Source organism: Festucalex cinctus, chromosome 2 (assembly GCF_051991245.1).
Source record: "Festucalex cinctus isolate MCC-2025b chromosome 2, RoL_Fcin_1.0, whole genome shotgun sequence".
In the NCBI taxonomy this organism is placed as follows: Eukaryota; Metazoa; Chordata; class Actinopteri; order Syngnathiformes; family Syngnathidae; genus Festucalex; species Festucalex cinctus.
Genome location: NC_135412.1, coordinates 17,105,997 through 17,129,487, shown reverse-complemented (window position 1 = coordinate 17,129,487; position 23,491 = coordinate 17,105,997). Strand labels below are relative to the sequence as shown.

At 38.1% G+C, this 23,491-nt stretch overlaps 1 protein-coding gene across 4 annotated transcripts in view; it reads right to left on the bottom strand.

Annotated features, from left to right (window-relative positions):
- The window catches only part of dock3 (dedicator of cytokinesis 3), a 74,122-nt gene that overhangs the window by 47,651 nt on the left and 2,980 nt on the right, over positions 1 to 23,491 (bottom strand). For all 4 annotated transcript variants that reach the window (XM_077513415.1, XM_077513416.1, XM_077513417.1 and 1 more), the window contains exons 2-5: positions 14,633 to 14,716; positions 12,331 to 12,371; positions 9,896 to 9,951; positions 4,753 to 4,849 (exon numbers count right to left, since the gene is read on the bottom strand). In XM_077513415.1, coding sequence (XP_077369541.1) covers positions 4,753 to 4,849; positions 9,896 to 9,951; positions 12,331 to 12,371; positions 14,633 to 14,716 — 278 coding nt within the window. The remainder of the gene's footprint in view (positions 1 to 4,752; positions 4,850 to 9,895; positions 9,952 to 12,330; positions 12,372 to 14,632; positions 14,717 to 23,491) is intronic.

Sequence of the window (23,491 nt, the reverse complement as noted above, 5' to 3'; positions counted from 1 at the left end):
CATAATTCCCTTCATGTTGCGCAAGGCCCCAGTTAAAGGTAAAGAAAAGCAGGTGGGGAACCTGTACTACAGTAGGTCACCAACTCAGGAAAAAAAAAAAAAAAAAAAAAGAAAACCTAATTTTCATCAGCAGACCTTGGACTGCTTAAGGATTCAGAATCAAACCTCACGTGTGAGACACAACAGTGGATAGCAAAACATTTTCAACTGCTACCACAAGAAATTAATGACTAACTTAAAAACAGAAAGCTAATTAAATAAATTTCAATTTTATTTCACCTTCATACATTAAAATGCAACTCAAGGTGCTGAACAATTAAAACATCGATAGTACAATAAAAATAAGTCCCCCCCCCCCCCCCCCCCCAACATCCCCAAAATAATGACTCATTGGATTGTTTATATACTGTATAATAAAAATAAAATACATAACACAAGAAAAAAAAAGTAGTTTTTTTTTAAACTCCAGAACCATCTGCTGCATCTGGTGAATCACTGCTCTACTTGCCCCTAATGCATAATTGCAACTGCAAGGAATCTAAATAATTTGGCAGGCATGTAGAGTTTCCTTCCTACGTGGTCTATAGGGTGCAAGTGAACATTTCCACAAGATCTGCTTCGATACCTCGTAAGGTCTCATGTCAAAAGGGAGGATATTGAATCCTCATCATCAATCTGTGAGTAATCTGATTACTCTCCTTCCACGGCAATAGAACTCATCGTCGTCGTGTGAAGAGAACGTGTTTTGAGAACACATTAACGCGCTTGCCATGTGTTCCCGCTGAGATTCCAGCCCAGAGGTTTCAACACGAACATTTCTCTCCTGCATTGACCTCTTTGGCGGTAAAATATTGCAGACCAAGGACAGCACTAAAATACAGGCAATCTCTGTTCTCCCTAATGATCTGATACAGCCGCAGTACTACTTTGGTTTGTTTACACAAATGCAAAGATGAAGTAGAGTCACAATAGCCCTGTAGGCTTTCACACTAACAGTGGCCCGATGGCCCTGGGCCGCTACGTGTTGCTGGCCCGAGATGGCCAGTACACATTTCATAAAGGAATATGATGAAATCAACATCATCGATATTTTTACTGCATTATGCACATTTTTTTTTGCGTGTCTGCTTAAAACATTCCATAATGATTTCAACATGATATTACAATAAATATAAAATTCCAAATGTTAAATATTCAGTTACATTTTATACTACAAAAAAATAAATACATAATACGCAAAAAAATTTAAAAAAAAGGTATGGAGCCCCTAAAGTAGCAAGATAGTGAAAAATATGTGAACTGTCTAACTGCTATCTTATTTAGTATGGATGTCACGATAAGGGCAATATCGCGATATCGTGATCTTAAAACTGCAACAATATCGTCGTCGTCATGTTCACAATATTTAAATGGAACACATCTGTTAAAAAAGGTCTGTGCAGATCTAGCACCCTCTAGTGGCTATTTTATTAGTGCAATTTAATTTTCATTAGGGATGTTTTGGCCTTTTATGTTTAAAATCAATGCTAATTGTCAGATGAAGGGTAACCTAATTTGCTTGTCAAGCGATCAATGTGAACTTGCATTAGCAAGTAAGAGCCTCAATATTGTTATTAGAGATTGTAGGTGGTTTATATGCATTGCTGTTATGTACAAAAGCACAATATTGTGCTTTTTTTTAGTATGAGCTCTCTTTTTTACAATATTGTGATCTTTTTTTCAACATCGCCAACGCCCCCACATTATCGTGATAATTATCGTATCATGACCGTCATATCGTGATAATATCGTATCGTGATGTTTGGATATCGTTACATCCTTATTATTTAGCAGACTAAAAGAATTCAGATATTTTAAATGTCTCTCAGACACAACATAATGGTGACGACTTGCAAGTAAAGCAGCAATGTCTTTATAATAATGTCCCAGGTGAAAATATCGCCAAATGTATTTGCTTTATATAACTGCAATATATTTGTATCTCCCATGCTAGCATGTAATGGACTTTCTCATCCTAATTAGAAAAGTTCTCATTAAGATTAAAAAGTTTCTTGTTAAAATAAGAAAGTTTTCTCGTCTTAATGAGAAACATTCCCCCACCCGCACCCCCCCCCCCCCATTTCACTTTAAGAGCTCCGGAAAAATTAACTTATTTTCTTACCTCATTTGATCCCAAAAACATTCCATTTTAAATGTTTTAAGTGTCCCAAAGACATATTTATACATTTATTTATGTTTTTGTTTTTTGTTTTTTTTATGCTAGCGCATACAGAAGGCTTGATGCAGCCTCTCAACTGCAGTGAACAGGTGAAAAAAAAAATGGCAGTCATTGTTTATTTAGGGAAATTTTATTAATCAAAAGTACTAGCGGCATTGGTACTTGGTGACTACTCAATATTTGAGTACTTGTTCTGGTTTGGTTTGAAAAATAGTGGTATCAACAGTATGCAAGTTCTGCAGTCGAAAGTCGCTAAATATGTAATAATCTCTGCAATTTATCGTATCAGATGATGACTGTATAGGTCTATCTAGTGCCGGTTCTGGCAGGGTTATCAGGCCACCACCCAAAAAGGCTGAACGAGGGATCCTGCCCTATAAACGTTTTGAGGAGAAACACTGCTTGTCCTCCAAGACTGCCGAAGATTTCGTTTGGGGTTGATGAGCCATCTTTTCTGCAGGGCTAATTATGTACATTCTCCCAAAGTTATCTTTAGCCCATTGCTGAAGCTAATGTAGCGAATTCAAACTGGCAACAATGAGATCAAGTCTATCAACTTGCACGGTTTGTGATACATCCTATTATGATCTCCTCGCCAAGTGTGGCAGCATTGGCCTGTATCGCACAGGGGGTGAGCGCGGCCGTTAAATCAATGCTTCACATTAGGCGAGCGTCAGAGGAAGTTACGTCACTGCAGTGGTGCCTTAAGTTAAGCCTCATTGTTTGTTCAGTATGTTAAAAAAATATATATACCGGTATAAATAAATAAAAATCTGTGGCAGCCCATCCCGCCTGCCCTGGAGCTGGATTAGGGATGCTTTAGGTTTCCAGTAATCACTTTTGCCCAGCAAGTGAAGATGATACAGGAAGTAAGTGAAGCAGGCCAAAATCAATCAAGGGCTGAATGACAGAGCACGAAATCGGGGCTGACAGGTCTGTGGGCCATTATCTGTGTCCAGCACTCATTTCTGGTCCCACATAGATAGTGTAAGAAAAAGTAGGGCAACAGTCATGACTGATCTCAACGAGGTGTGCTGTACTTCCAGGCTATATCGCTTGTACGGGCGTCCGGCTAATACGTGTTGAATTGGCTGCGTGGGGGAAAGCGTGTTGGAAAAGCCTCTTCTGTTAAACCCCTCCGGAGGATGCAAATGAAACAACCAAAGCTGTTTTGCTTCCAAATCACTTCAGAAAAGCTCACCAATGTTAGAGCCGTTCTGGCGATTATTGCTAAGGCCTGCTACACACATAAGGATTTACCAGATATTAAGAGATCTTTAAATCTGTGACAGGCCACACGCATGAAATAACAAATTAGGTATTTAACAGTTTTGCCCGTGTACTCCGAATCTCAAAACAAGTCCTCGGTGGCAGAATTCTAGCATGACCGCACGTGATCTCACAAACGTGAAGAAGAACAAACACAATCCAGGATATACGCCGTTGGTACCCGAGCGTTCCCGAAAGAGGACTGGAAAAACGGCAAGAAAAGACTTGCTTTGGAAAACACTTCCTGCCACCTGGGGACAGTGTTGTTTATTTTCCAAGCAAACCAGTACAAAGTTCAGTACACACATTTCAAAATTTTGAAAAACGAACTAGTTCGTAGCTTATTGGTGTCGGGTGGAATCCTGGACGAACAAATAATTAGGGATGTAACGATATCAAATATCACGATATGATATTATCACGATATGGTCACGATATCATCATTATCATGACATTGTGAGGAGGTTGGCAATACATAAAAGGTCACAATATTGTTAAAAAAAAAAAAAAAAAAAAAAGTTCATATTAAAAAAAAAGACAATATTAAGACAATATTGTGCTTTTGTACATATAAACAACCTATAATTAATATTGAGTACTTGCTAATGCACGCACACATTGAGTTCTTAGACACATTGACTCAGTTCACAAGCATATTACGTTCCCCTTCATCTGACCATGAGCATGGATTTTAAACATAGAAGGGCCAAAATGTACCTTGTGAAAATTAAACTGCACTAAAAAACTAGACACCAGAGGGTGCTAGAAAATCAACCTGACTTTTTTTTTTTTTTAACAGATGTGCTGCTTTTAACTCATTTGCTCCCAATAACTTATAAATGCGTTGTTTTTTTTAAGTGAAAAAAATCATACTGTTATCTTTGATGTGCAAGAAATAAATTAAATAAAAATAATCTAAGGTAGGAACCAGGCTGAGATAGAAAATTAGCTGTCTCGGCTTCAGGTGACCATAAAACGATGACCAACCTGTAACTACCTGCGACTCCCTCACATCCCCCTACTTGCCTTACAAAACCAAAAGGGAAACACTAGCAATCAGCAACTCATCTTACTATTTGTTACCAACCAATACAGATTTCCCGGGAGAGGTTTTCTACTCCAAGCTGCCGTCATTCTTTATTTACATTCTGATGACACATGCGGCCGCACAAGTCCTTTGAAGACCTTTTGTGGGGAAGGGGCAAAAAGGATTTGTTGTCCTGTTTGTGATAACATGTGCTTCAATAAAGAGTTACCGTACTCACCACATAGAGTTGCTTCCACAAGACGCCCCACTCCTGCAGCGTCGAGGTGGTCTCGGTGATGATGGGGTCCTCGAGGGGCACCACCGTCTCACACAACCTGACACAAACATTTGCATAACACCACAGAAAACATTCATGACATATCACCAGAAAAAAAAAAAAACATTTTATGAATGAGTGTGCGTAATTTAAGCTTCAACACAAAAAGGTCAAAGCACCGGGACGCAGCGAGTGATCAAATTCTCACAAAATCCTTCCATCCGTTTTCTATTTCACTCATGCTGCTTGAGGTCAGGAGTTGCCGAGATGGCAATTTCGGTTGTTTTACGAGAGCCGGCCGTATCTTTAGGCCTGGCTGCCTGATTGGTTGCCTGTCAATCAAATGACTGACACACACACAATGCGTAGCACGGGTGTCAAAGACTTGGTTCGTGGGCCACAACCAGCGTAGTAGAAATGACAGTCACTGCTGTTTTCAATAAAACTAACTGTTCTCAAATGACGTTCTGAAATTGGCTGCTACTCAGGATTTGACACTTGACATCGAGGCACTTTGTGAATGCTATAAGATGCCATGTTTCGCGAGTAAAATCAATTTACTTCAAATTATGTGCCGTGCCACCTTTGCGCAATGAAGAAGTCTTTTCTTTTTACCTGAAGACCTACTGCAGAAATGAATCACGACACTTGACAATTACAAGATAACCGTCATCAGCTTCGCATGAAATGAGGTTAGTTTGGTGGAATATTTTAGTTTTTTATGCACTGCCACAAATTGCACATATTTGGATGAATACATTTACAAGGTAGACTGATCAGTGCACGACTTTCTGAATAGATCCCCCTTGAGCTTGTATGGTGTGATGAGTCAGTTGAGGTTGTCAAGATTTACACATGGATATGGAAATTAACATCTATTCCAAACGATTACTACATCTTTACAGGTTATTTTATAAATGGTACATATATATGTTTTTTTTTTCCTGCAAGTTACACTTAGAAAAAGGAAATAATTGATTCAAAATATTGTTGAAATTGCGATCGTTTTTGTTAAGAAATTACAGATTGCTCAGATGATTGATGTTATGCCTCGCCTTGACTATTGTAATGTTTTACTCTCTGGTCTTCCCATGACCAGCCTTAAAAGTCTGCAGTTAGTTCAAAATACAGGAGCTAGACTTTTGACGCAGACGAGAAAGTTCGATCATATTACCCCGATATTAGCCAACTTGCATTGGCTTCCGGTCCACGTAACCGCTGTTGAAACGTTTAAATCACGTCTTAAGACACATTTTTATACTGGCTGAATGTTGTGGGCCTGGTGACTGCCGCTGCTTTCTTTCCCTCCCTTCGCCACGGCTTGGAGGGGGAGTGATGAGATCTGGGGTGGACCATTACCTTGAAGTTGCTGCCATGGAGATAATTGCCCCGATTGTCCGGGCTGGATTTGGATGATGACCCACTTCCCTGACGTCTTCTTGCAGTGCTTCAATTTCCTCAATGGACTTTTGCACTATTCTAGTAATAATGTTTAATATCATAAACTATGTCAATTGTTGCCCATTCGGCATCCATTGCAGCCTGGTCATCCTAGGAGGGGGATTACCATATCTGTGGCCCCTTCTCAAGGTTTCTTTTTTTTTTTTTTTTTTTTTTTTTTTTTTTCCTTGCCCTTTTGTGGTTTGATCAGGGGATGTCGTTGCTATTTGTCAACTGTGGGCATGTGAAGCCCTTTGAGACTTTTGTGTGATTAAGGGCTATATAAATAAACTTGACTTGACTTGACTTGATTTGCAACAAGAGAATAATCAAGAAATGTGAACATTTTCAGAATGTGGTTGTAATTATTTGCACCAAAACAATGACAAATTTTGGAATTGTCACTATTAGGCCTTGAATACAGTTGTTGTTGATCGCCTGATATGTTTGTTTGTTTGTTTGTTTGTTTGTTTTCTGGGCTGATCCTGATATTAGCAGTCAAAGAGGCCGATTTGGATTTGGAGCCACTATTCTTTGCAGTAAAAAAGAAAACATTTATGTAAAGATTTTGAATACATACTTCAACACTCTGGATAAATGCCTTTAAGCATGTTTATTAATCAACTTTTCAGATTTTTGCATCATGTTATTTTTTTTCTTTTTATCTTAAAACATCTTAGACACCTTTGTTATAAAATTCCCTAGGTTAAGTAGCATGTCTTTGAAAAGTTCAACGAAAACAGTAAATAGTTTTCCCAAATTTCAGTATCACTTAAATGTTCATTTTACTTTTGTTGTAAGTTCAAACAGAAACAAAAAGTGCTGGGAGTTCCCAGCCTGTGCAGCATCTAACGTTAAAAGAAAAAGAAAAGGGTGGCGGGAGCTTGCCAGTGTATCAAATGTTATCAGGACAAGGGGGAAGCCACTCGCTCCATGAATCTAAATGATCGTCAGTGGAAGGGAACACTTTGGGAAAATGCAATAGATGCACGGCGTCACATCATTAACGCCACAAGAAAGCAAAACAAGAGTTCCCAGATTGCGGCTCCTGGAGCGAGAAAGTACAATCGTGTTGATTTCAAAGTTTTTTAATTGTTTGAGTGCAAACATGAGGAAACTCAGCTGGAGGGTGAAGTCCTGGTAATTTCCAAAAGTTCAGGCAGCACAAAGAGTTCCAATGTGCAGTCATTCTAAGATTGGGGCACGCAAAAAAAGTTGTACAGTGCACTCCAGTTGTCTACTAGTAATACTTTCTCCATTATAAGGGATATATTGCAGAGCACCCCCAAATAAGTTAAATCTGCAACATGTTTGCATGTTTTTATCGCATTTGCGGCACTTAAGGTAAGACACTTTTTAAAATAATACCAACACATTTGCATACGCAATACTGCATATTGACTGTAAATAACCACAACAATCATATATATATATTTTTTTTTCCCACACAGGAGTAGTGAATGTATTTTATTTTGAAATTTGCATTGTAAAGTGTGACTTCCGGCTTTGGGCTCTGTTTTGAGTTGGCACTTCCTGTTTCTGGAGCGTCGACAAATATTCATATTTTATAGTGGCAGCCCCTCCGAAGAGGCAAAATGTAGAATTTGTTTAATGACTGATGTTCATTAGCGCTTGTACATGTTTAGTATAGTGTTAATTTTAGCCGCCATTGTTAAATTTAGTCTCAGTATTAGTCCAATTTCAATTACGCTTGTTAGGTTTTATCATAGTTATTCAACCTCATCCCGTTTTTATTTAGTCCATTTTTAGTCGACTATAAATCCAGCATTTTAGTCTTTATTTTAGTCCAAGAAAACGTAATTTTATTCATCTAGATTTCGTCAACGCAAACTGTCAACATTTTAGTCTTGTTTTAGTCAGGACAATTATTTAATCCCTGTATTTGTTTTTGTCAGCAGATTATTTTGAACATTTCGGATCTAAAATGATTTCACATAAAATTTTATTTCATCTTTTTGATGAGAAACAACTTTACACACAATTAGAGTTCAGTATATCAACAAGTGGCTACTTTGGCGCCATGCTATAAACTATTAAATTAGCCAGTATTAGCTAGTGGTCGGATTAACATTATTGTTGGAACGTTATAGCTGTTAGATTAATGTTGCATTATGATTATAACTTTAATTTACTTTTTTTTTTAACCGTTCACCCTGAATCCACCTCCTGTCTGTCTCATGTTTGTGCATGTTGCCTCTCTAGCTGCAGATTTGAAAGGGGGTGTGTCACTATGTCACATGACAGTGACACAGTGACAGATTAGCAGAGACAAGATTTTACAAAATCATATTTTTTGTCTTGTTTTTGTTCCTGAACTAAAATATCCATAAATTTTAGTCCTGTTTTTATTAAGTGAAGTACATTTTCGTCTTGATTAGTCGACGGAAATGCAGATTGATTTAGTCCCAGTTATTGTTTATTAATGAGGGTTTTAGTCTAGTCTAGCCTAGTTTTAGTCCAGTGAAAAATGTTTGTTGACGAAATTATTTTTTAGTTTTCGTTGAAGAAATTAACATTAGTTTAGTGTGGTATGTTAACGATTTTTGCTATAATTATTTGCATGTGTTTTGAAATGTGCAAGGATAAACGCTACTCAAATAAACAACAACAAAAAACATCATTAAAAGTTTCATCCTTGTTACAATGACGGAGCAAGAGCAATGAATCATAAAACGTAAATACTGTTCATTATAGCAAAGTTTACAGTAAACAAATCCTGTATTTTTCCCCCCAAACTAACAAACTTAACTTTTCATCTCACAATATGCATCAATAATCATGGCCAAATATTAAAAATGAATTTACAGTAGAGTTGCTGCTTTCTTTTGACGTAAAAGAAATCAGAAATGAGGCTGACGTTGCCTGTTTTCATCTTCTTGTGTTTTTTTTTTAATTTGCAGTGTTATTTACCATACTTTACCACCCCCTAGTGGCCGAATTCTAAAATACAGAACAAACGTGAGTTATAACTGGACCAAAAAAAAAAAGAAAAAAAGATCAGCTAAATATCGGGACCACAAACCCGTCGGAGGGAAGTTTAGCGTACATTTTGTTCAGCAGAAACCCGATGTTCACTACATTATGCTGAGCTGGATTTCACTCGCTAATGTATTATTGCTTGTGTACCGGTAATCTATTTGTTTTGGCTTCAACACAGAGACTCCTGCCTCTAGACTGTCACGTGACTTTGTTCCACCAATCCAATGTAACCACCCGGCAACGTTTGACTCCATCTTCACCAATCAAACTGAGACGGTAAGTCACATGACCACAGACGTAGGGCTCTAATTTTGTGACGGTCGATAATCCGGTGCAGCAGCCCTCATTAGTCTACGCCACTTACTTTAGAAAAAAAAAGGGTATCCCTGTACTAAAATTGTTAATAGTTAGCGACGAGACTGTCCTTTTCGCCTATGGCGCCACATCGGGTCGGGCCAACTCTGATCATAACTTGTGTACCGGCAGCTCTATCCTTCTTGTTTTGCAGTGGAGAATTCCTGCCCTATTGTTGTTGCTCTAACCTCTTTTGGGCAGATTCCACTATTAACGAATGCAAGCACAGCACAGGTCAAGTCTGGGTTGGTGAACCTGAACAAAACCCCAATTAGTTTGGAACCACAAGCAGTGTGTGTCCAATGCTTACCCTCTGTTGGTCACTGTGGATTTCTTCAAGTGAACGTAGCTGACTGGGAAAATACCCTGTGGACAAATACGGGTAAGGTCACGTTACATACGATGTGACAGGATGAGGTTGCTGATTGATCAGAGTGCAGATCATTGGGCAGGCGGACGATTTGGCTGCTTTAACAATACTTTGTCCTTGGGTATTTATTTATTTTTGCAACAGAGAGAAAAATCGGTAGTTAAATATCGCCCCCCCCCCCCCCACCCCCCCAAAAAAAAAAAAAAATTGGGGGGGAGAAGGTTTGAATGTCATTATCTTTGTCTTATATTGTAACCTGTTCAAATTGGCCGATTTTTTTTTTCCTGCTTATGATAAGAGCTTATGTCAGCCCAATAAATCAGCCGGCCGATTAATCGGTCAGGCCCCAATTCAATTCAATTAAAAAATTGTTTATTTTATTCTTTAAAAAAAAGAAATGAAAGGGGACAGAAAGAAGTGAAATTTATGATATCTGCTATAATATCTAAATAAAATAATCAACACAAAATAAATAACAGTAAGCAGTCAAGTTGCTTTCAAGGTAACAATTAAACAAATGATTCAGCAGCATGACTTTGTGCTTATTAATGTTTTTCCAGTAATTGAGCTTTTATACATTTTTTAAAATACTGAGATGATTTGGTTTTATAATCCAGATTGTTCCACAAACTGACACCTTGAGTTTAAATACATTGTTCTTTTTGTTCTGTTCTGTATTTAGGTTTGGAGAAAAAAAAAATCCTCTTAATTTGTATTCACTTTCCCTTTTTTGAATTTGATTTACATGTTACCGTAATTGGTCAAATTTCATGATGGGCTTTATACATTATTTTAAGACAGTTAAACTCCATCAATTCATTGAATTTTAAAGTTTTTAGTTGTATAAATATTGGATTAGTGTGGTCTCTGTATCCACATCCAAACACGATAATTAATGACAAACGGCATGTGCTGTAATCACATTCAAATTATTTAAACATGTTTGAAATAGGGCTGCACGATATTGGAAAAACATGCGATATGCGATAAACTTGCTGAACATAGCGATATCGATATTATTGCGATATTTAACATGTACCTAAAGAAATTACATTTGTATTACCTAATGAAAGAAAAACATTTTTCAAGTGGCAAAATAAGCAACCTTCATGTAATCTTAGTTAATTAATTGTAATTATGTCTTGATAATTTTCAACTATTGAATGGCGATGCACATTTTAGTTAGCATCTGACTGGTCAAATTCATATAAAAAGCATACAATTCCATATAAAACTTATTGCATGCCTTTGTGATATGAATATTGCAAGGGCCAATATCGCGATATCGATATTTTTTCGATATATTGTGCAGCCCTAGTTTGAAATGTATTTTCTATACAGGAAAAATGTGATATGTTTAACAGAAGAAACTAAGAAACATGTTTGTTGCAGAAACAGTTTTCAATAATAAGTGTGCTGTTTCTGCTGCAGCCATTTTCAAGTGGTAACAAATCAGAAGAGGAACATGCAGAGTGCTTGGAACGGTAAAAGACGGCGCCAAATGTCACTTGTCTTTCCAATGTGCCAGATGTGAACAATTAGCCAGCGCCAATCAATTGAAGTCTGCGAGCACTCAGAGAGTACGGGGGCGATCCAGTGTGGGCAGCAGAGCGCACAACAAAATGGAGGGTTGTTAGTAAGGACTGTAAATAGCTGACGGGAACGGACGAGGACAGCAGCATGCAAGTCACCAACACCTACGAAACGTTCACAGGGAATGGACAGCTCTTGCGCTTGCTTTCAAACAAGCCCACTTGCATCCCATCATACTTCAGACCTGTTAAAAGCAGTGCAGATGTGCCTGAGAAGCACCCATCTCTCTTTTACAGGATTCAACTTGTTTCTCGGCTTTGTGGGCTACTCTGCTGCTTGCTATTCCTAATGGCGGAATTTTACATGTAGAGAAAATGCTCCGTTATATGTCAGACATTTTCGTTAGTTTATTGATTTCAGTCGTGACGGTTTTCTTTTGGCTTGCTTGTTACTGCTTCTCAGCTTTAATAAAGCATGTTCCTTAAAAAGCAGCTCCTACAGGGAAATATGGTGTCGGAAATTGAGTTCTCTGTATGAAAGCGTCTCTTGGATTTGGTCTTGATTTGTTTTATGTTATGTTTGTTTTTTTGTCTTTCTGTAAAGCGCTTTGTGACAGTTTTGGCTGTTTGAAAGCGCTATATAAATAAACTTGAGTTGAGTTGAGTTGAGTTGAATTGATTAATGTTAGGACACAGTACAAAACTTACTGCAAAAATAATTTAAACTTTTAGGCTTCATAGTTTAGGTTAAAATGGCTGCAAAATGGCTCTTATGCAATAAGTCAAGTGTCTTATTACAACAGGAACTGCACCATCTGCTGATTGAATTGAAAAAACAGTTACCTTGATTGAAGGCTTCTTGGTTGAAAAGCCTCGATACCAACCTAAAAGACAAAACCAGAATCAAAACTGTGAAAGCTGTCAACAATATAAGTCCAATTGTGACTTTAGTGCAGGGGTGTCAAACTCATGTTAGCTCAGGGGCCGTATGGAGGAAAATATATTACCAAGTGGGCCGCATCGGTTAAATAACGGTATATAACTTAAAAACGATTGCTCTCAGTTATACGCAGATTTTCGCTATTTGTGTGCCAGCCGTAAATTACGGAGCTCAACTGTAATCATATTCCATGTTCCAACGTTGACGTTATAAGGACGCTAATCCTTGTCATATCTATTTGTGTTACAACTTACCAGTAATTGAATTTGTGTCGTATTTAACACGTTTGTCGGTCTATGACTAAAAATATAATAATAATAATAATAATAATTAAACAAACCGTAAATTTAAGTTGTGTGTAGAATAATGACATCCAGGACGATTATCCCGTACAAATTACAATGCTCATCTGAGGACTGCTTGTGAAATTACAAATTTTATATATTTTGATTGTGGCCGGCTGATTAATTAGTCAGACATTACAATTTTACATTTTTTTTAAACTTTACAAAATCATCTCGCGGAACGTATTAAATCCTTTTGCGGGCCTGATCTGGCCTGCAGGCCTTATGTTTGACACCACTGGTTTCGAGCTATTGTTTAACTTGAAATTGTCCAAATCTTTTTATTTCAGCCTCTCAATATTCTGTTTCCTGTAGCCCTTTATGAAAGCAGATTGATTATCTTTGCGTTTAATCCAAATAAAACATTTGCAAACGACTGTGTTTACTTTGAAAACAATAATTGACAACTTTTTCCATTTTCTAACATGTTACGTGTACCAAACCAGCAATGATTTTTTTAGTCACTGAATAACAACAATAACCAATTCATAAACAGTAATTGCGTGGTGGAAATATGTTGCAATAAATTTTAGGGCTGTATATATATAAAATTTATAATATTTGTCATGTAGCTTACATATATTTTTTTAATCATGTTCTTGATATTTAAGAAGAATTGATGTTCCATAATTAATCGATATCGGACTGAAGTGAAGTGAATCGAATCGGGAAAAATCAAAATGGAATCGAAGTGGACTCTTGTGAATCAAAATCCAATCGATTGTGGAAATTAGAATCGATACCCAGCCCTAATAAATGTTAACGCAAAATACATATTTATCCAATTATTAGATGAATTATTGGTCAATACAATAATTGATTCTAAAGATATTGGATAGCTGCACCCCTAAAACAACACTATAGTGTTAAAATGTGTACAGAACTGACCAATTAAATTCACAGCAGAGTTGTCAGCACACACCTGAGATCATCGTTTAAACTCTGATTAAGTTGAGCTGTTCAAATAAGACTTCCTTCAAGCACAAAATTGATGAGAAGAAAAGCGGTCAGGGATGGTGTGAAGACGCACACGGAAGCTTTAAAGAAGATGAAGGAATTCCTGGCAAATACTGCCTGTGTCCTCCTACATGTAACATGTACCAAATGTCTAGACTATATGCTGACACACCAAAAGCATGTTGGAAAACGTTTTATGATGTGATGAAACCAGGATTGAATTTTTAAGCAAATGTCATGAATTGCAAAATATGTCTTGATTTTAACTGTTTTTTAGTCTCCTCGTGTGATGTTCTGACGTTGGATCCCAAAAACGCAGACACAAATAAGAGTTTAACAATTTATTCGCATAATATCAAAAGGCGAGGAACTAACTTGACTCAACCAGAAACAACGAGAAAGCATTGAAGAACAGAAGAGCAGGTGGCCAGATGGAACAGAGGTAATAATCCGACAAAAACACACTTCTCAGGCAGCATATATAGAGAGTGAATCGATCTGATTGGTTGTGGCTAGACATGTGGGTAACAGGACTGACATGGAATTATCTGATTGGCTGTTGACTCGATAAAGATTAAAGATTCATGACATCACATAGCTTCTGACATCACAAAGCGTATTACCAGTTGAAACTAGATGCCGATTACATCAGCTCAAAACAGACACTTGACCTCACAGTCATGACCCAAACATAACGCTTGCATGACCCTAGTCATGACAGTAAACATTACATAACCCTTACATGACCCTAGTCACAGTAAGCATAACCCTTGCATGACCCTAGTCATGACACCTAGGATCGCCGTTATGATTAAAATGTGCTTTGCAGAACTTCGGAACTTTTTAACATCCAAAACAATCATTGAGCCATTGCAAAAAAAAGAAAGAAAAAAAATAACATTACCTTCACTCTTCTCCAGAATCTGGACCGTCTCCCCGATCTCCAGGACCAGGGCCTGGCATATTGGTGAGCGGAAGTTGCAGATAACTGTACGAAAAACAGAGAAAACAAAACAACAGTTGAGACAAGAGTGATGCCTTCAGGTCAGGTCATAAGACTGAGTTCTCTCGAACCCATCCTGAGAAGGGGACTTAAGAAAAACAAGATGGACCACAAAAAGAGTTCCAACTATCCTCTGTTCAGTTCAGTGGGCTGCCGCCGCATATGTGGTCGACCACGGTGCACAAAATTTTGTTTTACCCACGCCGTTTCCATAAGTCTTTTATACGAATAGCAAAAATGTACACCAACAGTTTTGGTGCTACAATTTCCTCCTCCTCATAAAGTGCCTCTAGAACATCAAGGACAACATCACCCAAGACTTGCATATCCACAGTGGTGTTTTTTCTGTCGTAGAAAATATTTGGCATTTATCTAAATACATGTTTAACAGTTTTAGAAACATTTTTTGATATCACTTTACAGAGTCTGAATAAATAAAATCCTCTTAACAGTAAGACATAAAACCTCCCCACACACATACCTCACCCCTGGAGTGTGTTGTGATTCTAAAAACTAATTAATTTTGAAGCAGCCTTTAATATGAGCAAAATTTAGTTAATTAATTGAGCTTGCGGATTGGAGCCCACACGTGCAGGAACGGTGGCAAGCACATTTAGTAATGCTGCACACCAGGATGGTCGGAAGTCGGACTTTTCTGAGTTCAAACCAGGAAGTGTTCAAACCTTGAACTTGGGAATTCAAATTGCAAAGTTGTAAAATAGACCCTTCCAGTGTGATGTCACGTTTAAGTGTGCCGCTTGCGGTGGAGGGCAGGGCGTCAATGCGAGTCAATGAGAAAACAACCAGTGTGACACACTGACTGTAAACCGTAAACACAATTTACTTGAGTATAAAACTAGGCGGCTTTTTTCATTCATAAATATCCGACATAACGTCACTTAATGCACCGTACGGGACAGTATGCCGCTATCTCCCTACATGAAATTATTCGGTGAGCTACTGAACTGTATAGAATGCTTATGAAATAAAATAAAAACAATTAATGAAGCAAAATTGCGAGAAGGTAAGTTTGCTGGAGGTCAAAATGAGTTTTAGGAATCAAAATAAAAAACAATGTACTACTATCCGCCATTTTGGTTGTTTACTTTCACCTCGTACGCTTTCGGTCGGAACTGGGAAAAAACGACTCGGACATTTCCCATTTCCGCCCATCCTCGAATGCAGCATAAGTAAACATTTGCATACGTCTTCCGTGTCACCTGATTGTAATGCGCGACATTATGCAGTCTTTGACCATAAATGACTCAAACCCGAATTAAGGGCACGTTTTATCTTGAGGGGACGAGCGCCACTGTAAAGTGACAAAACGAGGCACGCTACATTAATACGGTGCGAGTCGACAGGCTTCGTTGAAGACAAACTTGTTTAATAATGATCCGTTGACAACGTTAAAACCCACAAAAGGGTGGCCCTTGAAGGTTCGCTGTGAATCATTATGCTAATGAACTAGCCATGGGACCCAGTGAGGGGGAGGAAGATAAGGAGGGGGCTCTGGCTCGGCTCTGCTGCTTGTTTCAGAGTAACGAGCGCGCAGTTCCTCGGCAAGGGTTGCCATGGCAACAGACCAGCGACAAACTGCAGCGCGCTTTTCACTCTAACTGTATTTTAAAATGCGCCACCGTTGAGTCCAAGTCAACATACCGAGTAGTGCGTGTCGTGTATTAATTAAAAAGTAGACGTATTGAGAACACCTTTTGAACGGCCAAATTGCTGTTGTGTTTGATTTAAAAGGAAGAAGAAAAGCGATGGAGATGAGCTTGTCATGTTGGAGAGAGATGAGAGATCTTCATGTTTTAAGATTCCTCCCTCAGAAAACTCTGAAGCGGCGCAAACACGCTTTCACTGTGTCTAGCTGCAGCACATTAGCATATCCTCCAAACATAACCAGCAAAGGTCCCATGCAAAACATGCTGAATCGAGGATACTGGGCATGCACAATGTTAGCAAAACAGCACCAAGTTGCATGGTCACGTTTATGTGAGCAGCATTGAAATAAATATTAAATATCGGGTTCAAATCAACCCTATCCTGCAACAAAAAACATCCATTGTTTCAAATGTGAACTCTACTGCATTATATTTGTATGTTCATTTTGAAATAACGTTCCACTGTGAGGGTTACGTATGGAAGTACTCTATCAATAAGTGAAATACCCTTTCAAATACAACCTTAATTTTATAGCATTTACAGCACTTTTAGGGATATTTGACTCATTGAACAATTTTTAGCAATGAAAAGTCCAAATTTTGTCCAGAATTAGTTTGATAACTTCATTATTTTCCATGCACAATGACCTTTAAAAACTATTTTTTCCTCTTGCTGTTGACTGATGATGACATCACCTGTGCTGAGGAAGTAGGTAACGACCAATCATGGCTCACCTGTTTTCTGGGTTTGGTCAGTAAACTGAGCCATGATTGGTCGTTAAATACTGCCTCAACATAGGTGATGTCATCATCAGTCAACAGCAAGTATAGAAAAATTACTTTTTAAAGGTATTTATTGTACATGAAAAATAGTGAAGTTACACATTACAGACAAAATATTAACTTTTTACTGCTGAAAATGGCTCAATGAGTCAAGTATCACTTTAAAGAGACATTTAAAATACAGTAATGCAAACACATTTTTAAATAATTGATTGAGAGAACGCACCAGCCATGGATAGCACAAAATTTTTGTATAAACTGTTATACTGCTGTGCCCTGCGATTGGTTGGCAACCAGTCCAGGGTGTCCCCCGCCTACTGCCCAGAGCCAGCTGAGATAGGCGCCAGCAGCCCCCGCGACCCTTGTGAGGAATAAGCGGTCAAGAAAATGGATGGATGGATGTTATACTGCTACCTCACAGAAGACAATTGTTTTGTTTTGTTTTTTGGTTTGTTTGTTTTTTAATGACAAACAATAATTATGGTCAAAGATCTACATTATAAGACTAACCCACAAACATTGCTTTCTGTAGGTGTAAAAAGCAGGATTAAAGATCTTATTATCTTCAGCAAAAACCAGGCTGAGCTTGAAATACTTCCTGTAGTCATTATCTTCTTTCAAATTTAGTGCCAAACATAATAGTGTGTTTACATCTTGTGGCCAAAACTGTAATCACAGTACATCCAAAATAAAGTTAGGCAAAACAAAAACAAAAATCCATGAAATAGCATAAATGTGAATGCGGAACTGCGAAGTTGGGAGGTTGACTGCATACATGAGCACATAATGCTGCATTATGATGCTAACGCACAACATATAAATCCATCTAGTGGAGATATTAAAGCAAAATGTTAGAGATGCTATTGAGCTGTGATGCTGACTTTTGATTACCAGTCAGAAATATATTCTATCATATGGTCAAAGTTTTGGATGTGGTGCAGAGGGTAGTCCCTAATATTGTGGCCCCCTAATATATCTACAGCAATCAACATGAGCATCGGCCCTCTCAGCAGCCTTTTGGATTCAGCTCTGCTTTGACTGTGCGGGCTGGATCAAACATTGTGACTGTGACAAAAAAAAAAAAAAAAAAGATTTATAAAAAAAATAAAATAAAAAATAAAACGACAAAGCAAGGTTAGGTTTTGTTTGTTTAGCCTTAACACCACATCATGATGTGACTTTTGTTCTCCAAGTCCGGTGGTTGACTGTATTATGAAGAAATTGTGACTGCATCTGTTCAAATGCTAGTTAAACCCGCTCTAATCTCTCAATTCCTGTGGCAACAAAGAAAGCTGTACGAAGCACTCGGTCCAAACAAGCAGCACCAATCACATCACAGCAGCAATGATGACTTTCTTGTGCGGATGCTAAGCAGGTTAGCATGTCTGGCTTTCTTGTAATAGCGTTGGCGGCCCTTATTGTCTTTTCTACAGCAAATTGCATCTTAAAGACGCTGTCAGGTGGAATCAGAGCATTTAGACATGAAAATTGTTTATTGAAAATTTGCAAAGACTAAGATCTAGGTAGCACTCAATCGTTTCGATACACTTCATCAGACTCAAGTTCAGAGGTTACGGGTTCAATTCCCGGCTTTGTCCTTCGTATGTGGAGTTTGTATTTTCTCCCCATGCCTGCGTGTTGTATTTTTTCCCCCTGGTAATCTGACACATTTCTTTTTTTTTTTTTTCTTTTTTGATAGCTCAGTATTATTCAATGTAATTATTACCATTATCGAATATTTTTAGAATCGATGAATCTATAGATTATTCAATCGATTAATCGAAAAATCTGATTCGAGTTAATTTTGCATTAAAATGTATTACAAAAGCATATTACCCCTGATTACTGTTTTGAAAAAAGGGAGGGCGGGGGGATTGGTGGTGTACTATGTTACTGGTTCGGTCATTGTTTTCCAAAGTAATAACAGATGAGGCGGCACGGTAGTCGAGTGGTTAGCACGTCCACTTCCCAGTTCTGAGGTCTCCGGTTCGAGTCCAGGCTCGGACCTTCCTGGGTGGAGTTTGCATGTTCTCCCCGTACCTGCGTGGGTCTTCTCCGGGTACTCCGGTCTCCTCCCACATTCCAAAGACATGCATGGCAGGTTAATTGGGCGCTCCGAATTGTCCCAAGGTGTGCGTGTGAGTGTGGATGGTTGTTCGTCTCTGTGTGCCCTGCGATTGGCTGGCAACCAGTCCAGGGTGTCCCCTGCCTACTGCCCAGAGCCAGCTGAGATAGGCACCAGCAGCCCCCGCGACCCTTGTGAGGAATAAGCGGTCAAGAAAATGGATGGATGGATGGAATAACAGATGATTGCAAAAGTCTTATTTTGATTAAACACAGAAGATAATCAGTCTTCTTTCATGAAGGACTACAGAAATCGGTGAACTATTACTGTTGATATGTTGAAATCAGGGAATTTGGATAATTTTAAATAAAAAAAATGGCTCAGAACGATTACTCGTATTAATAGAATAGTTGTCAACTAATCTGATAATTGATTGCTTATGAATGAATTAATGAATCAATTATGACAGCTCTAGTTACTATGAAACCATCTTGACTGCTTGCTGTCATTTATTTTGTGTTGATTATTATTATTAGTAGTAGTATTTTATTGTGGAATTTTATTTTTTTATTGATTGATCAGTGGCATATATCCCCTTTCATTTCTTCTTTAAAGAATGAAACACAAATTTTGAATTGAATCGAATTGAATTGAATTCATTTGTCAGCCTTACCGAGTAAACGTCATTATAATTGCTTTTTTTTTTTTTTTTTTTTACCTGAGGTCTAAAATTGAGTCTACTTTCTGCCTGTCAGGTATGGCAGAGGTGTGTGACAGAAAACGCTCTCAGTCTGCCGCAAAGCAAGACAAGGAGCAATGTGGTCTCCCACATTTCCAAACATAGTAAACTTGTACCGACACCAAAATGAAGATGTGGCCGTTTTTACGCTGAGTGCACATGCGCCTGTTGAAACAAAATGTGCAACTGTAAGAGTACATATGGTTTGTTGGCACAAAGTACAAAATAAGAACCTGGCAACACAATAGCACACTTTGAAAGGGCAAAAGGGCAACGATGCAACAACTTGGTGGTGTAGATTCCAGCCACTGGAAGCTTTTACCGGCTATATTTTCATGGCTCAAACATGGAATTATGTGTATGCACAAGAAAAATTCCTGACGAAGCATTAGCCATTTTCCCAGGTTGTAGTAGAGATATTTGATTGACAGCAGGGCTGTGCGATTAATTGAAATTTAATCATGGTTTTGATTTTGGCTTCTCTTGAAATGTTATAATCGAAGAAAACCGAATAATGTGCAGGACGGTGCGATGTATTTACAAGTTCCTGCTGTTGTGAAAGTACCCAGAATACACCATGTTGTTCGCGTAGAGGCATCAAAGACATACTGGAAATGACTGGACTGTCAATAGGGCCCTTGCAGCTGAGGCCATACGGCAGTCATCTTATGTTGCCACTTTACTGACAATATGTTATCAGTGCATGTTCACTGGATGTGGACATGAGAGCCTTGCAAAGAGCAAACTTCACTGTTTGCGTCAACGTTTCAGCACATCTCAATATTGTGAACTGAGATTCACAGAGGTTAGGTTCACATTTTGCAATATTTTCTTCCTGATGGGCTTTACTTTCACTTGATTTTGGATGGCTCTGACAACATGATGCAGACGAATCTTAGAGCAGCACCCGAAGATATAAAGAAGAGAAAGTTCGACATCCTTTTTCTTGGCAATCAAATGTACATGTAGTGCTTCTCCCAGACTTACTGGTACAACAATATGACATCCACAGTGGAATTTCTGCCGTAGAGGCAGAAAATATGGTGAAAACGCCGTGGAGAAAACAATATATTCAAGTTAGGCTGCCTAAGTGAATGGCAATGCAAGTTGGCCGCCAGTGGCTTCATTTCCCCCAATGGTGACTATGCAACATTGACAGTCCATTCATATGTCAGTCCGTGAGTAGCATATCGACGCCTTCTTAAAATAATCTTAAAATCTTAAAATAATTTGCATCATGAGGAGATGATTTAGGAAAAAAAAAATAATCTAATTTTTGTTTTGCAAAAAAAAAAAAAAAAAGGCGATTGTTTTAAGAATGTGTAACGATATGTCATTCTGCTGTTCTTTACTGTACAACCAAATACACAACAAAAACAATTACACGTTTATTTAAATACAAAACTTGTTGCGTTTTTCATCGCTTGCCGTTAATGCTACAAATCAGTCGTAACATCCCAATGAAATGCTAACTGGAAATTAGCATCAACTTTGGGAGTGATATACTTCAAATAACGAATATTCACACACAAACGCTGTGGGAACAAATACACACAGATAAGGTAACACGTACTCACAGGTGCAATTTTTTCCCCGATGTGTCATATAAAGCTCAATCGCAACTTTCTTCTATCTCCTAAGTGCATCCTCCATGCATTCTTATGGCACCACACTGCCCCACAGAGGCCAAAACGATCAGCAAGTTATACAAGTTGAAATTTCAAGGAGTCAAGGAATGTTCCTTTCTTCAAAATTCAAGGATATAAAGATCCAAGGGCTTTTTTTTTGTACTTCTTCTTCTTTTTTGGTAACCATTTCAATTTGGCAATGTGTCTTCTTTGTTCAAAATTTACAACTTTACAAGACAGTCATTTTCACTTTACAGGGACTTTTAGACAAATAAATGGAGGAGTATTCTTGACCTGCTCATTAGTGTTAAGTGCCAAATAAAATTTGGCTTGACTGTTTGGGCTTTGTGCCGGAAGGTCTCCATTACTGACAGATGAAAAGGTGCGATTTGATCTACAGTCTTTGACACTTGCATTGATATACTGGTTCAAAGTCTGATACTGATGCTTTGTTCTCTTTTAACAGCAAGAAAAATTGTGCATAATAAAATCAGCCCTCTCAGCAGGCTGCGACTCATCAGACACATAATCAGACAGGCAATACCAAAAAAAAATAAAAAATAAAAAATAAAAAAAATAAAAAAAATAAAAAATAAAAAAATAAATACATTAAAAAAAAAATAGAACATCATTCAGACAAACAAAAATTGTAGTGAGGTGAGTTTCAAGTCTGACTTATTGTGCAAAGACCAAGAAAAGATTTCAGCCACCACATGTTAAACAACAAACATTAAAGTTGAAGCTTGGAGAAAAGGCAAGGCAAATTTATTTCTATAGCACTTTTCATATACAAGGCAACTCAATGTGCTTTACACAAAAGGAAAGCAACAAACACAGCAGTTAACAACATTCAGAAGCAAACGGACGCGTTTTTATTCTGAAACCTGCTTGGACGCAAGAACGAGGCTTAATTGAATAAAATCACAGTGACGTGTGTGTGCGCGTGTGTTTGCTGTGCTTTTGGGTATACAAATCCATTAGTGACGAGAACACCCCGGTGTTGCGATGGGGCTTTTATGAGCTGATTGCAGGTAATTGAGGAGAATATTGCGCTCGGTGTGTCACAGTTTTGAGGTCTGTTCAGTGTCGCAAGCGAGCAACTGCGTCACGTTAGCAAACAGCAACATTAGTGGCAGTTTGAAATCTCTTCACGTCACATTTTGTGCACATTTGAACTCATAACACCTTAATGGGGGCAGATTGGCCTTCTCTGACAACACATTTGAGGTTTTTCCTCTTCTGTGCCTACAGATACAATTTGCTGAATGGATACACTGAATATTATGTACACTCAGTACAGTATTTGTCCACAGGAATGTTGGATTATTATTCATTTTCTCTATTATATGAGAGAAGGTAGCCATGAAAAATACTTTCTTGCACTTGCACTCGTGAAAATGGAACACGTGTGACTAAACGACCTTACTTTAGGACCAACAAGGTACATTCTGAACTAAAGGTGAGAGATCATCCAAAAGTTTCCCTACCATAGTTAGCTACCTAGCAAAACTAAAGGAACACTTCCTTAGGCTGTAGTTTGATGCACGAAGATGATGAATACAAGAACACAATTCTTTTTTAATTCAAGGTAAAGTGTAGGAGCCCCATTTTGTATGTGTTTTTACCTCTGACTACTAGGGGGCAATGTGTTTTTGTTTGTTTACCTGTGCTATGGACCGGTGGCCAGGGATTGTTCCTGATTGGGGAAGCAAACAATTTTGGACGGATGGATCTTGTATTTTGGGTGTTTACTGTTTATGTTGTTTGAGAGTTGTGATTTTGTGAATTAAGAATTAAATGTCAGCCATCATTCCAATCAAGACAGGATTCCGCGGGTTTATTTTAATTTTCTTTCTTTGCCTTTTTTACATGAAGTCA